At 38.3% G+C, this 16,046-nt stretch overlaps 3 protein-coding genes across 3 annotated transcripts; all 3 read right to left on the minus strand.

Moving 5' to 3' along the window:
• Positions 1-1,317: 1,317 nt before the first annotated feature.
• Positions 1,318-2,032, minus strand: LOC101294715 (auxin-induced protein 15A-like). The gene has a single exon (XM_004290325.1). The coding sequence runs from the start codon at positions 2,011-2,013 to the stop codon at positions 1,696-1,698; it is 318 nt and encodes a 105-aa protein (XP_004290373.1). The 5' UTR covers positions 2,014-2,032; the 3' UTR covers positions 1,318-1,695.
• Positions 2,033-6,366: 4,334 nt separating this feature from the next.
• Positions 6,367-10,427, minus strand: LOC101306774 (protein AF-9 homolog). Its single transcript, XM_004290280.1, has 6 exons — positions 10,200-10,427; positions 9,822-9,910; positions 9,505-9,726; positions 8,644-8,831; positions 8,440-8,561; positions 6,367-6,641 (listed from the first exon to the last, which is right to left on the minus strand). The coding sequence occupies exons 1-6, from the start codon at positions 10,311-10,313 to the stop codon at positions 6,555-6,557; spliced, it is 822 nt and encodes a 273-aa protein (XP_004290328.1). The 5' UTR covers positions 10,314-10,427; the 3' UTR covers positions 6,367-6,554.
• Positions 10,428-11,148: 721 nt separating this feature from the next.
• Positions 11,149-12,735, minus strand: LOC101308153 (pentatricopeptide repeat-containing protein At3g14330-like). The gene is made up of 2 exons (XM_004292392.1): positions 12,728-12,735; positions 11,149-12,610 (listed from the first exon to the last, which is right to left on the minus strand). The coding sequence occupies exons 1-2, from the start codon at positions 12,733-12,735 to the stop codon at positions 11,149-11,151; spliced, it is 1,470 nt and encodes a 489-aa protein (XP_004292440.1).
• Positions 12,736-16,046: the final 3,311 nt, after the last annotated feature.

The following is a 16,046-nucleotide window of genomic DNA, read 5'->3' on the forward strand; positions in this document are numbered from 1 at the left end:
GGTTTGATGAGTAAGTCAACAGGTTGATTAATGGGGAATGAAGTAGACACGGTGACTTCCAAGAGCAACATTCTCACGAACATAGTGATAATCAAGCTCTATGTTTTGTGCGAGCATGAAACACAAGATTGGATGTCATATACGTTGCACTGAGATTATCACAATGCAACAAGATGGGAAACTGAAGTTGAATTTCCTTGAATTGAGATTTGTATTTGCAAGTATACACATATATAGCAAATCTATTACTGTTTATGATGCTACTATTAAGCTAATATTGAATATACAATTACTACAAGATAATACTGATCTGCTGCAGTTATAACATTAAATCAAAACAGCCTATGAATACTTTTAAGACAAGAAAACCAGATGGCTTGTTTTGTGTTTAGTGGAGAAGATTGAGGCCGTCTAAGAGAGACAATAGCTCTTAAAGAAGGTCTTCATGCCGCTCTGTTGCAACACATCTCGAAAATTCTGGTGGAAGGAGATTCTAAGATTTTACTGTGTCTCAAGTGTTCCATTTGGATCAACTGGCTGGGGATGTTACTAGAGGGTTTGTTTTATAATTTCTGTTGTTTTGTTATATACTAATCGAGTCAACTACTATTTCGATAACTAATGTATGTATCGATATATTAATATATAATATTATACAGATCTGTATAAACAGTCAATTTAGTTAAATTCTAAAAATCATATCTTAATGAAGATCCAGTCCAGGAGTCAGTAGCAAAGATAAATTTAATAACTCAACTAAACAGGTCCGCACATCACTCACAAAAGATGTTAACTTTATAATTTGAATTTTACAACTGTTCTAAATTTGCTATGTCAGATTGTCAGACGACAAAAGAGATCACCTTTGTCGTAATTATTGAATTACTAACCATCAGCAAGCTGATCTGGGCCACTCACATTTTACAAAATCTATTTCCCAGTCAGATTTGCACTTCCCACTTAGCTTTACTCTTGCTATACTTATTTAATTACCAAACCTTGATTATTGTTAAGTACCTTACCAGTTTCGTCTAATCAGATTCCTCACCAACCATACTTGAATACCCTCATCTTTATCGATCCGTACATGCCAAATGTACCCACATATTCTCTGACAGCCTACTCTGTTTAACATATGTCTTTGCACAAACCCTTTTCTTATTAGTTATAATTACACAGATGCTCATGGTTTTTGATTCCCAGATTCAGCAAGTGTTAAAAAAGCTGCTTCAAAACCCATGCACAGATCTCACATGGTGGTGACTCTGTCTGTGTGTGTGTCTTTCAAGTGAAAGCTAGAGAGAAACAGAGAGATTTGTAAAAGCAAACAGGATATGATGATCCAGTACGTCTTTCATTGATAGTAGTACAGTAGCTTCTCTCACAGGGTACGTAACAAACTACTACCTCTGCGAGTAAAATCGATCCATCGATGATCACAAACTTTATACAAAATGAAACCCATTTACATGTTCATGGGTTAAATTCCAGGTTAGAGTCACTAAATCAAACATCAAAAGGGTTTATAGCAAAACCGCTCCCGATCGATAACACCCCTAAAAAGAATCCAAACGAATAAAAATCGACGAAAAAATATGAAGAAAGATGGTGAAAAAAAGAGAAGCAAAGGGGGGAGCTTCATCTTGGCCATCTTCTTCAAGAAACTCCATCGATCTCTGGATATGCATGGTTCGTTCATCTGAGCGTGGAAGTTAGAGAACGAAAAACGACTTCCTCGCAAGGAATGGTGAGGCCCATGTCGTGATCGAAGCCGAATTCTTCTTCGGCTTGACGCAGGAGGCATTGGAACTCAGGGTGAGTCAAGAAGGAGATGGGAACAATGTACCTCGTCCTGTTCTCTCCCACGTACACCGGGAAATGGCCCTTGGGGACGTCGATGGGAAGACCATCCTCATCGTAGCCGTGTTGCTTCTTCCCCAAGCTAGAGCATCTTTTGAGGATCTGCTTGAGGACTGCGGTTTGGGGGAGCTTGTTGTATTTTCGGACTGCCATTTTGGAAGAGAAGGAGGTAGGTTAGTTTGGGATCGAGTAGCAGAGAGAAAGGGATGGAGAGGGTTTTGAAGATAAGAGAGGTGGTGAAGTGAAGTGAAGGGTGATGAGAGGAGGGGGTATTTAAGAAGAAGAAGGGAGAGGGGGGTCATGTGGAGTGTGGGGGCCAAATGCAAAGGAAATAGAGGAGGACATAACAGGAGTGTTTAGGGGTGTGCTAAGGGCATTGGTGGGAGCCATAACCCACTGGGTTTACCCTCCTAATGACACCATGGGCCCTCTTCTCTCTTCCCCTTCATTTTCTTGATGCATATGTTTATGGGATGTAACATATCTTAATATGACCCTAATGTTTGATTATCTTTGACCAAGTCACGTGACTTTCCACAAAGGGAGATAATCAATATGAAAATGTTTGCTTTGGTGCAAACTATCTTTCCTAAACTGTAGTATCCTACTAGGAATCTACTATGATCGAACACAATTTCTAACAACTTGTGGCTTTTATCGTCAATATTCCTTACGATCTGATGTTCTCTGATTGAGTTGGCTTAAATCACATACTCAAACTTAATCTTATTGTTAGGCGAGTACCAGTTCGTTCAACACGGCCATGATTTGTGAGTTCCATTGGAGTTGTTCACTTCACCATTGTCACACACATGCTGCAGCAATGATGCCACTGTGTTTCCAACTAGACTAATCCCGGAATCACTATGAAAGATTTAAGGTTGATGTGTCATGAAAGATCCCAAGAGAGAACAACAAATTGTCCACCAGAGGGTAGAGTAGCCGTTGAAAGCCACAACTCCAAGATGTACAGTGGTATGGCAACCAAGTTTGAGCTACCAAGAACCCAATGGAGGACGCTATTCCGATCATAGACATCAAATCAAAAAAATGTATACGAGTCGTACACCCTGGAAGGAAATTGGCCGGCCGATATTGTCGTCACGGCAGCAACAGCTACCATAAGAAAAAGGAAGAGAGAAATCAAGCCATTTTCAAAGCTGCCAGGGTTTTCTCCGACGACAATAGATATCAATCTATATGCACATCCGACCAAACAATCTTTCTACAATGTCGAACACAGATGTATATACAGATTTACCTTTCAATTGACTCGGTCTGCCGTGCATTTAACAGTAAAATTTTCCTTCTGATACTGTTGCTACTCCACACCGACTTTTTTCAATCCAAGAATCCAACACAGAATTTCAAACTTTAGCTTTGTAGCTCTTTAAAATCCTGATATGAGATTATGATATAGTAGTGGAACCCGCGTTTCATGATCAATCTATCTATCTATCTAACTCTGTTCATTTCAAGACCTAAAATCACGGACCGATAATAAGTGTACTTTTGAGTACACCACTGTAGGTGATTTGGCCTTTTGTGATTGTTGGGCAACCTGGTCTGTCTGATTCCATTGTGAAGGATAAAACAAAGCGTCTTTCAAGACAGAACTGCACAAACACACCAAGTTAAAATGACTTGCAGAAACCCATGTGAACTCTTGTTTACTGCTGCCTCTGCACATTCAACTGTATAAACTTCTTCATCTCTTTTCAGATGGTCACACTTCCTTAGAAGATACCAACCAACCCAACCACCATTTCACTTGAATGATTCCTATATTTCACTTGCATTTGAGTTTCTAATTATTTTACAACCAGGCAATTATTGCACATATATCTCCTACCATTATCAACTGAATACTACCTTGATGAATTACTCATATAACAAGAACCCGAAAATAAAGCGAAATATGAAGACAAAAAGGACAAACTAAAAGCTTGAAAAGACAAAGCAAATCTCTGTAACTTCGCAGTGTACACTTATGGTACTAAACATGGCCGAAGAGCTAAAACTATTCAGTCACAAGCCTCGGTACGATGCATCCAACGAATTAAAATCTAAAAAAGCCTGTTGGAGTGTTTAGTTTATAGTTGCGTTGAATTAGTGTGTCTTAATAACATATAGCTTTCTATGTGGTCCTGCTGAAATGAGTACCACTAATCAAAAGAGGAGCTCCAAAATAAGACATAAGTATACTTCAAACGTACACCACTAACTCTGCACCGTTTCAACAGATTCAGTATCCATTCCATGTTCTAAGGCTTAGAAGGTGGTCCGCAAAGCTGGATTTAGTGCCTGATACGGCATTGTCCTGCATTTCTGTCTTTTCTCTTTGTCTATCTTAGTCCTCTAACAAGAACTTACAATGGTTAACACACTCTAATAAAGGTTTAGTTATAGAGGATGTTACTCAACACTAACTTCCCAACACATTCAGTTTTAGCTCTGCATATTCTTTCTGAACCTTGCCAAAAACATAGTAGAAGCAAGATAGTTCATATAGTATTTCAATCACACAGAAATGTTTAAGCTGTTACCAACCGATTCCAAAATGCATGTAATGCCAGCAACTATTTGCCGTAGAAAGTAACTCGAGTTTTACCTTAGAGGGTCCATGTTATTGAAATCTGTTGTACAGCCGGTCCCCAAGGGATGAGTAGGTATCAGTTACCTGCATGTCGCCATCTTCTCAAGAAGCCCTCCATGTTCTGTGAATGAGATTGATTTAGAGAAGAAGAATAAAGAAACAAAACAGGGACTAGAAAGGCCCACCATAATTACCAGAAAAAAAAATGCGGTGCCCCGCAAGGTTAAATAGACCGACGGTATTGTTTTTCTTTTCAGTGATTGTGACTCTCTCTCGGTGTGCACATGAAGGCCATGTTACTCTTGCCCCAAATCGCTCCTGTAAAGACAACAATGTAAGGACCTGTGAGATCATTTCCAACTACTTAAAATGGCTGTGCTTTTACTTACCCAAAACTATTACTTACCATTCTTGAATGGTAACTGCATATTTGGAAGTTGGAATGTCTCATCAGTCTTCTGAGTTTTGGTGGCAAACCCTTTTCTTCTCTCAGCTCTCTTTGTCCATTTCACTGATACTTCCTGAAGATTTGAGATCAAGTTGAAAATTAACCAAAAGCTGCCAGTTATTTATCTATAAGCGTATATGTATAAAACAAGAGAAGTTTAATGTACACAGAAAAGTATACACACCCATGTGAGTTGCATGGAAGTGCTTGAACAATGAACCCTGGAGCTGCATAATTCGTTATTGATGATGTCAGAAATACATGGTCATATGGGTTGTTCAATACGAAGCTTTAAATAAACATGCTAAACAATACATAGAATACTGATTAGTCAAATGATATTCATGAAAGACGGTGTTGAGCATACCCATATCTATTCGCCAAGTATGGATAGAACTCTAAATTCTTATCAAACAAAAGACCGTATAGCAATAAGATTAACTGATAGTGATGCCATCAAAATGTAAATTAGTGAAAACAGTTCCGCCAATGTGCTCTTGCTGCATGCAAAATGGGTGGTAGAAACGTTTGATGAATAGTCAATGACAACTGAAGATGACATATTGTTATGCATTGTGCCTTTTTCTACAAGTTAAGAGTTACTTGCAGGTGAAAGGTAAAATTGATGTAAACTATAATCATGATACTTGCAGGTGAAACTGTAAAAATTGATGTAAACATAGATCAATTCATTATACCATAACCATATGCACTATGGAGGAAACAAAACAATTTCTTTGGGCCCGGTTTCTGTGAATTAAGGATAGGCTCATACCTGATCTGTGTACAACAAAGAATTATGACAAATGACAATAGGTTATTTTCAAGAACCCTAAACATAACATGCAGGGCCGGGCCCAGGTAAAACACATTTCCACAATATCGCACTAGGACTACTGGAAGTACCTGCTATAGACCCACATGACTCATATAGTCATATGTATTGTCTACAGCTGATCATGCCCATGGTGTGCAGTTACATCCATGAAAATCTACCAAGTTTTTGCAGCAGCAACTATTCAACTCCATAAGAGCTGTTGCTCTTGGGGAAATTGTTGATGGCAAAACATAAGAGTTTCGAGAAATAAGCTCTGGTACTACAAAAGCTGATATCACAGTAAAGATTTAACACTTAATTGTAGTATAAAAAAGGAGTAACTTTTTTTATAAAAAGGTAGCAAATATGTGAAGCCAACTTACCCAGAATTCCCACCAAGCATTTGATGCTGAATTACCTAACCATGCTGCTTTGCCATATGCAGACCTGTAGCACTTAATTGAAAGACCAAATTGATCAAAATGACATTTTAGTGACAGGCATATCAGCCATATCTAATCATCTGGACTCACAAGAAATCAACATAAATATATTGAACAAAAAATAACAGGTGTTTAAGCAAAAGACCAACACTGCTCTTCCTTTGATTATGGATAAAACTTTTACTTTCATCATTTAGAATTTCTTGATACAAAGCCGCATTGTGATGCGTAAAACCACAAAGTTCAGTAAAAAGAAAAACTAATAGGGGAAAGGACAAAATCTCTCCGTAGCTGATACAATACATATAATCAGTATCTACGGTGAAAGAAAATTTGAAAGCTTCTGCTGCAAAATCTAGTTGGAATTGAGATCACGAAAATCTGATGCATTCAATGGTCGGAGAAAGAATTCACTTGTTGTTGTTGCACATCCATCAAACTTATCTCTCTTCGAAATTTAGCAATATGAGCTTGAACCTATTACATTTGAGACACACCATCATTAGTCTTTACATTGAAATGGAATACTTTGATTATGATAAATACTTATCTCAACTGAAGTTACAAAGTCAACTAACTTTTACATACTCGTGCTATTATATATTTCATATCTCTACATCATGAAGTCGATGGCATCAGTGGGAAGATTCAGGATATAAGCAAACATTAGGAGATAGAGAACATTACTAATCCTAGAGAACTTGCCAGTCAGGAGGTAGGAGATCTATTCACTCAAAGAATATATTATAGGACTTAAGGAGGCATTAGAGACTGTGGAGAGATAGACCTTCGGTAAGGATATCAAAATGTCAGTCAATCCATAGAACACAAACTTCGAGCATGTTGGGGAAGCTAAAACTTGGTATAGACAAAATACTTTAGAATTTGTTGAGATCATTTAAGCAGTTCCTCCCTGGTTCAACACTATGATCTTTGAAACACCATTTCTTACAGTTTAATTGCAAGAGCAATTATGGTCCATAATATCAGTTTGTGCACATTGTTTAGGGGATAAGTATGATCATAGTTCATCTAATCAATTCCAACTTTTTTTAAAAAAAAAACAATGAATTTAGTAGTCATAAAATTGAAACTAGAAAAGAAGGTACAAATTTTCATATAGGTGATAAAACTGATGAATTGCCTGCATCAGTTCTTGTGAATCGGAAAAAGAGCATCAATCCTCAAAATGACCCACCATATTGACTAAAAGACTCACCAGATTCTGAGTTTTAGGTTGCCACACTCAGAATTTCAGGTTAGAACCTGTACTACCAACAAAAACCTAAGGAACCTTGATCGTGTGACCCCCAACCAAAAACATCTATGTTATCCTATAAAACACACGCATTGCCTTCTTATTCTACAACCCCGCACCCCAAAGCCATGTTATAGCAAATGAGGTCAAACATCAAAATTGCCGACTTTCACAGCAAACAGAAGGGATAGACATTGCTGATTGGTTCTGCTTTTCTATTTCCAGTTGTACTATGGACTTGGGTAACTGGCTGCAACTATCTTTGCACTTCCAACATCTTTCTTCTGAAAGAATGACCCAACCTCTTTTATTATACCAGGACTATTTCATAGAAGCACTAAAACAGCCAGTTCCATGAATGACTTTAAAATAACCTGTACTGGACATATCTGAGACACCAAAACAGACCCCTATGACATCATGACACATAAGAGAGCGAGAGAGAGAGAGAGAGAGCTCGAACGATTTTGGCCGACTCTCATCCCAAACAATATGTTCAATAAACTAATGTCTAATCAGCATTTTCTAAAACATTCGGTTTGTAGCAGATCTACTGTAGGGAGGATGGCCAGTTAAGAATAAGCTTTTGCATGATGCTTTCTTCATTAACCTATCAAGAACAATCTTAAAATTCATACTTCTAAAGTTTTCCCAAAGATATAACTGCTGAGGAGTGGGTGACTAGGATGGAATTATATGCACCCACACAAAGTGTGAATTGATTCCAAGATATAAATTATGAGAGGCAGGCCTTAGAGGTCTAACCAAGGGACTTTTTAACTGCAAAAATGTATGAACATAGAGCTAGCCCCAAGAACTCTTTCCAAAGAAAAATAAAAATTACGGTTAATTATAGGCATTAACATGCCTTCGATGGCAGACGATTCACTACAATAGTACAAAGAAAGAAATTCAGCAAGTAATCTAACAATACCATAATGCAAGAAACTCTATAACATCAATCAGGTAGAAGTTCCATATTATTTATCCAGAAAGTTCAGACTAAAAAATGCTTACCTGTTGACGAGCTGCAGCCAGTTGTAGAAGCTCATCAGCTTCTGAAAAATTCATGAACCACTGGGTCAGGGGATGATCTTTTGTGTCACCTCTCTTTCTTTTACTTGGGTCTTCAACTGGCACTACATGGAACGAAAACGAATATTATACATCCACAACAGGAAAAACAAAGGATTGTAGACAGGAAGGCAGAAAAACTTATACCAGGAGGTGGCAAAGTCAAACCAGAAGGTAATCTGGGGGAAACTATAGCAGGGTGATTCTGGACACGAGCTAGAAAACTCTCTGAAGGCTCAGGGAACACAATCTCATCATAGGATTCCACGACCACAGGTTTCTTGGTCGATATAGGACCAGATTCATCTTCTGGATACAACTTCAAATGATGAAATCTGTGAAGAAATTGAAACACTAATAAATCAGAAAACCGATATTTTTCCATTTCAATGTTATAGAGCTTTGCATAAGTGTTGTGCAAACATAATCACCAATATCTTTTATTTGAAACAGTTGCAGACTAGAGCCATCGCCCAAAATGCCAAAAAAAACAAAGAGCTTGTTTGGTTCTTTATAATTGTTTTGTTCTATTTAAATTTAAATTTAACATCATACTACAATGAAAGTAAAGGTACCCTAAAACATATAATTAAAATGGAATGAACAATATATAAAAACAACAACGGCATATTAAGGAATTTAATCAAACTTCTAGCTTGTACTTCGATCAATCAATTTAACATAGTAGGAGGTGTTTCTGGAGAATAACTTGAAGATGGCAAACAAACTGAAGAAAGGTTCTCACAACAATATGGTACATAGTAGGAGGTGTTTCTGAAGAATAACTTGGAGATGGCAAACAAACATATTGACATCAGAAATTAAAGCCAACTAAAGTTGCTTCTTTGCAATTGGATATAGTTCTATTATTCCTTTCTTGAGGGTTGTTTTGACAGTAATTCAAAAGTGAAAGAAATACATATGAAATGCCAAATTGGCTAGCCACATAACAAGCACATTTATTTGATAGAAGTCAATAACATAAAGATGGTATTTAAAGAAACTCACAAGTTTAGGGGCTTTTCACAAACATCACTGTGGAAAAATAGTGTAATGGCGATCTCAAATTCACCCCAGCCACATTCAGACAATTCAAATGGCGGTGACTCAACCACCCTTGTGGGATTATTGAAACTAGAATGCAACTGGAAAACAACACGCTTTATCACCACTCCCAGATCCTCATTGGTTGCCCCACGAACATACACGGTCCACTTATGTGATTGGTACCTAATTACACATCCCAAAATTTATTCATATATTCTAAACAACATGCAAGTATTCCAAGAAACCAATAAACCTAACGCCAGTCAAACAATACTTACTCGTTTGCCTTCTTACCGAGCCAGAATGCAATATTGCCATACACTATCGGAACACTAATCTCAACATCTTTGAGTTTCTTATGAAAAATCTACACAAGGTTACATGAAAAGCAATACAATAAAAATCCACAATTTAACTTCAAAACATAGGTTCATACTCTAATTTATTTTCCCTGCTCTACTGGCAGCAGCATTCTTATTAGAACAATGTGAAATGACTCAAAATTTCAACTCATATCAAAATGTGTCCTCAAGCACCATAACAGGACCATAAACAACAATAGTACAATACCCAACAGGGTCTCAAAGCTATCTTCAAAAGGGTATCTATGTTTCGGTAAATTAGGAAATGGGTAATTGTAAAAACAAGAAAGTTACCTTCTTTTCAGTGTCTTCGAGTTTAACCATCTTGGCGGGCTGTGGTTTGGGCGTGGGGGCGCTTGTGTCAGGCTGATCTGGACTGTTCATTACGGGAGATGAATTATTGCTCATGTGTCCTCGCAGAGAGAGCTCCTCTATGTCTCTTTAGGGTTTCTGGCGCGAAGTTGCAGACTACTGCGGTCTCGCAGCTTCCCTGCAATTCCAGGTGTTACCGTATACGACGACTGTTTCAGTTTGTCTCCTTGCCAACGAGTTATACTGCGCAGAAGGGGTATTTAAGTCACTCCAAAAGAATTTATTACATTTAAATTACCAAAACACCCTTTAGGCAAAGCAGTGGAGATCTGTGGACGGTTCATGTATGTGAGAGCATTGAGTATATAACTATGTATGGATACATCTGATTTGAATTTATAGGAGAATAAATAGAAAAAGAGGAAATTACAGATGAGTTTTCCAGGTTCAGTTCATCAAATAGCAGAGCAATTGTACAAAAGAGAGCATATTGTACGCTTGTTTTCACATGATTTGGGCCATGGTAAATCATCGGGAAAGATATTTTCTATGGCCCGAATCAAGGTACGAGTGCAAGACAGCTCTCAGAAATGCCAATTCACTAGTTCACCTTGTTGCAGTAGGAAACTGAATTTGCAAGTCCTTCTGCATATAGTAAGACATGAACAATACTGCCATGGTCTGTTTTACTAGTTTCAATAGTTTGCATGTACTCAAATAAAGGGAGAAAAGGACCTGATAAAGGGAGGAATTGAATTATTCTCAAAGAACGATGCGAATGTTCAAACTTCGAAGCATAGAAGTCCAATAACTTTTCTACATGCATTGTCATCTCTCTCAACCTCCTTTCTAGGATATTTAACAATTTCAGCGAACCCCTCCTCGTACTATCTTTCGCGTAGAAATTCACAATACTTCTACAGTGGCTAATTCAATCTGTGACTTCAATCCAGCTATATGCGACATCTTTCCGTAAACCCTTTTCTTTCATCAACTCCCTCAAATGGTTAATCTCATCCCACATTCCAAACCTGGCATATAGATTAGACAGCAGCACATAAATACCATCATTATGAGGATTCAACTCAAGTGCCCTTTGAGCAGCCAGTCTACCCAATTCAAGATCACCATGATCTTTGCAAGCATTAAGCAAAGCTCCCCACATTGGGACAGTGCAGCTGGTGTCACCTTTATTAAGCATCTCATCAACAAGCTTCCATGCCTTGCCCAATTCACCAGCTCTACACAGCAAATCAACTAGACAGCTGTAGTGTTCTGGACCTGGTTTCAAGCTGAACTCAAGTTGCATGGATTCAAAATACTCAACGCCAAGCTGCAATTGACCCGTGTGAGCACAAGCTGAGATGACCGTCACAAATGCCACCCCGTCTGGGCTAATTCCTTCCATCAACATATCTTTAAACAGTTCTATTACCTGTTTATAGTATCCATTCCTGCCATAAACACCAAGCAGTGAAGTCCACATAACCACATCTCTCTTTCCCTCTCCTTTTCCAACAAAATTGAAAACTCGCCAAGCCTTTGCTACCATCCCACATTTACCATACATTTCAATCAACGAACTCAGCAGAAACACATCACTTCCCGCATCATAAACCGAACGGATCAAATAACCATGTACCTGCCTACCCAATTCAACTGCACCTAGCCCAGCACACGCGCGTAACGCCGCGGACAATGTGAAGTGATCATACTCCAAACTCAGTGCCGGCATCTTCCGTATCAACTCTACTCCCTCAGCCCACAACTTGGCATCACTATAACCCGATAAAAGTGCGTTTGCACAAACAGTGTTTCTCAGCGGCATTTCATCAAACATTCGGTCTGCATCTCCTATAAGCAATGATTTAGCATACAAGTCAATCAGAGCACTCCCAACAAAAACACTGGAGCACCACCCTGACTTTGCCACATGGGCATGAATCTCTCTACCGAAGCTAACATCTTGAATAGAAGATGCAGCAGTTAAAGAGCTACACAGAGCATACGTATCTATAGAAACACCGCTACAGTGCATGAATGACAAGGTTTTCAGAGCAAGAAAATTGAACCCATTTCGGCACAAGTCAGATATTAACACATTGAATGGTAATTCGCTGTTGGGTTTCATGCATTTGAAAAAGTTGGTCAGTGTGTGAAGGTTGTGTTGAGGAAGGCATTTGGCGTATGAGATTATGAGTTCAGCGTGGAAATGAGGGGATGTGAAAAGCAAGGCAGATGTTAGTAGGTGAGCATGGAGCATCTTAAGGGCGGTGTGATTCCTGGTTTGAGAAATACGGTGTATATAACGAGTAATGAAATCAGAGCTTTGGGTTCTGTACAGAGGGAAAAAGTTGGACATCAAAAACTGGATGATAGGCTTCACAGGTAACCTGGGTAAAATTTAGCAAAACACCTTAAAAAGTCTACAAAACACATGTATTTACTAGAAAATATGAATGCGGTGGTTGAAGGAGATTCAAAAACTTTTTTTTTTGTAGTGTGCCTACATGTCCATCTCGAAGCCAATGTTTTGCTGATAGTCTAGAGTATCTACTATCTAGGCTATCTAGCTCATGATTCTTGGTCCCTAACACTTTGATTTTCTTGCCTTCCTTGGTTGTGTCAACAACGTTCCATTTGGGTAAGTCCGGAAGAATGTGTAAGTCCGGAAGAATGTGCTGTAAGTTTTATGTTTTTTTATGTAGATCAATCGTTTTTGAAAAGATCTCGGGTCTGTTTTCTCACAGAACGGTGGCGGTTCTATCTCTAGGATTGGTCGATGGCTTTGCAGCAGGACACTGAGGCGGTCGGAAATCCTAGTGCATGAGGCTCCAACGACGACAACAATACAGGCCTTGCGGCTGCGCTGGACGTGAAACACAGGAGAAGATGCAGGGGTCTTTTGGGCCGGGTGGAGCAAGTTTGGGCCTTCAAATGTAATGGCTTGGTAGGCCTGGGCCGATGGTGTGGTGTTGGGCCAATCTTGGTCCTTTATTGTTTTCTATTTTTTTGTTAAGGTTTTTGGTTAGGTCTAGGTCCCTCTTCTATTGGGCGAGGATTTGAGTGTCGTGTTATGGTTAGTGTGCTACTTCGGTGGTATTATTCCTGGGTACTATTGGTTTTAATATCGGTGTTGTATGGTTGACAACATTGAGGGTGGATTTCCGTTGCACGGGGTCTGGTGGTATATTGGACACGATGTTGAAGAAAGGGAATTGACTCGTTTTAGTGTTGGTGGCGATCGAGGTTGTACTGTTACACTCAAGACTGTGTAGCTCTTTTTTAGAGTGAAATTAGGATAGGATTTGGGTCTAATTGGCTCATGGATGTTGTTGTTGCCAACAGACCCGTAACTTCTAGGGCTGGGCATAAAACCCGAAATGGAAAAAAGACCGAACCAGACCGACCGTCGGGCCAGGCTTTTTTACGGGTCCTCGTTTATTTTTTACCATTTCGGGCCGAACCCAACTATACCCAAGCCGGTCCCGGGTCAGGCCCAACTATACCCGGGCCGGTCCCGGGCCCTAATTTTCAAAACCATTTTCGGCCCGAAAACCCGACATGCATATGTGTCACTCATTAAGTGGATAATTTTAGCAGTCCTATACTAGTAGCATAGGTTCAACCACACATGATTAGGCTGCGTTTGGTGCAGCTGGGCTTATAAGAAAAACCGGCTTTTACTTATTCCTGAGAATAAGTGACTGAAAAACGAAGTAGCTGAGTGTTTGATAAACTAGCTTTTTATAAGTGTTTGGTAAACTCAAAGTTGGCTTATGCTTTTGTTAGTGGAATGACCAATTTAGACATGAAAAATTATTTAGCTTGATTTTGTGATAATACTATGTTGTTCAAAGTTATCATTAATTTAATTTTTATAGATATTCCTTAACTTCCTTTATTTCTTCCCCCATTTTGATCTTCCTTTGTTTCTTCCCTTTCCATTAATCTAGAATGAAGTAATGGAAAGGAGTAATGGAAAGGGAAGAAATGAATGAGGGTGAAGCCAAGTGACAACATACACAAAGAAAAATAAATATCATAATAGAATATTTGACGATTCTATATAATAGTAGATAGAGTCTAATATTCATCAAGTCTCATCAGAACAAATGAAGATAATCCTACTTAGAACATAAGCAACATGATCAAGAAGATAGACCCAACTTCTATTTAATTGGTTCCTTCCACTCCATCTACTCAACAACCAAACAAATTGTAACAGCAAGAAGACAATATATACATCCTTTCTACATTACAATCTTTATGTATTTCTTTTTACTTTTAATATCTGTTATTGGTACTGAGGAGAAATTGTTGTGATATAACCTTTCCCTTCATCCCCTCACGTCTGAAATTACCACTGCATTGCACATGGTCAATCTGTGGAAAGGAAAGGCCATTTAAGTTAAGAATTCATCCAATTAAATCAAACATATCAAAATACTGTATTTTAGTAGCAGACCTTAATCAAATTTCAACTTAAGAAGTTCAAAGTCTTCAATTGCCAAAGTAAACAGAGATGCACCAATGTTTCCATTATGCAACATTCATTAAATATATGCCAGACGACATTACAACTTAAAATGCAAACCAAGTATAATTTCTTGACAAGATTGAAGATAATGGTGCGACCAACTAATTATGAACAAAAACTTGCAACAAAGATTGATGATAAATTGATAGTTTGAGTCTTACTTGCAGCTTCCTGACAGTTTGCTTCTTGAACAAAATAAAGGTCTCACCTGTATACATAAGCTATACATAATCGGATTATTTGCACAAAAGTAAGAGATCATCATCATAATCATAACTGAAACGTACCTGAAGGTAAATCTTCTATTTGATGGCTATTCTAGTTGTACAAGGTAGGGGTTGGTTATGGACATCACAGCTTGGATATGGGGACATGACAGTTAAACTTTAATTTAAAGGAGTAACCAATTGAACAAAGGAGTGTTACTTCTATGGCTAGCCTTGATTAATCAGTCTCACAATTTTCCAACAGAAACATAATATCTAATTGTTGTATTGATCGGTCCATGTCTTGTCAAGTTTGTCAAGATAAAGCTGGATCTCTGAAGTGGAAACTCCATTCATGTCTTCAAAAATAGCTGCTTCGACGAGAAATGGAGTCCAAATGACTGAAAGTGTGAAGTTGTGAGAAGGGAAGACCCATCTCTTAGACCTGCATTCTTTGTCATGGTATACTTCAACAGCTTGTTCCATCTGTGGGACATAACCACTGAAATTTGATCAACATCTTGTTCTCGACCAGATAACCAAAATCCAACAAGGAGGAATATATGTAATGAAACAGTAGAAGGCACATGTAGGTCCTTCTGTATCTAGCTACCAAATTGGGGTAGTCATTTAGGGACAATTCATAATAGATCTCTAGTCTAAAACTGAGGTCCTTTTATTCAAGTTACATCTTCTCCGATTGTCATAAAAGATCAAAGAATAACAACATACAGTCATAAACCCTGTTTAGGTAGATGTCGCCGATCATCCTACTTCTTACTGGAGCATTAAAAACGCAGATAAACAAAACACAATCCGAAAGCAGCTTTAACAATGCAGCCTTGAGTCCATCATGTTTCCACAGTACTTATACGAAATTAGGACTTCCATAATTCACTACCATCAATTTGAACTAATCAAATAGACAATTCTAAGAGTTCAAATTACATATCTATCTCCATTAACTCATTGGACTGAAATTTCCAAAATAAAATTAACATCTTGAACACTTCAAACAACCCGAATCGCAATCTGTGCAAAACCCAAACTGAAATTCCTACATTCAATTAGACTAAGCTAACT

Source organism: Fragaria vesca, linkage group LG2 (assembly GCF_000184155.1).
Source record: "Fragaria vesca subsp. vesca linkage group LG2, FraVesHawaii_1.0, whole genome shotgun sequence".
Lineage (NCBI taxonomy): Eukaryota > Viridiplantae > Streptophyta > Magnoliopsida > Rosales > Rosaceae > Fragaria > Fragaria vesca.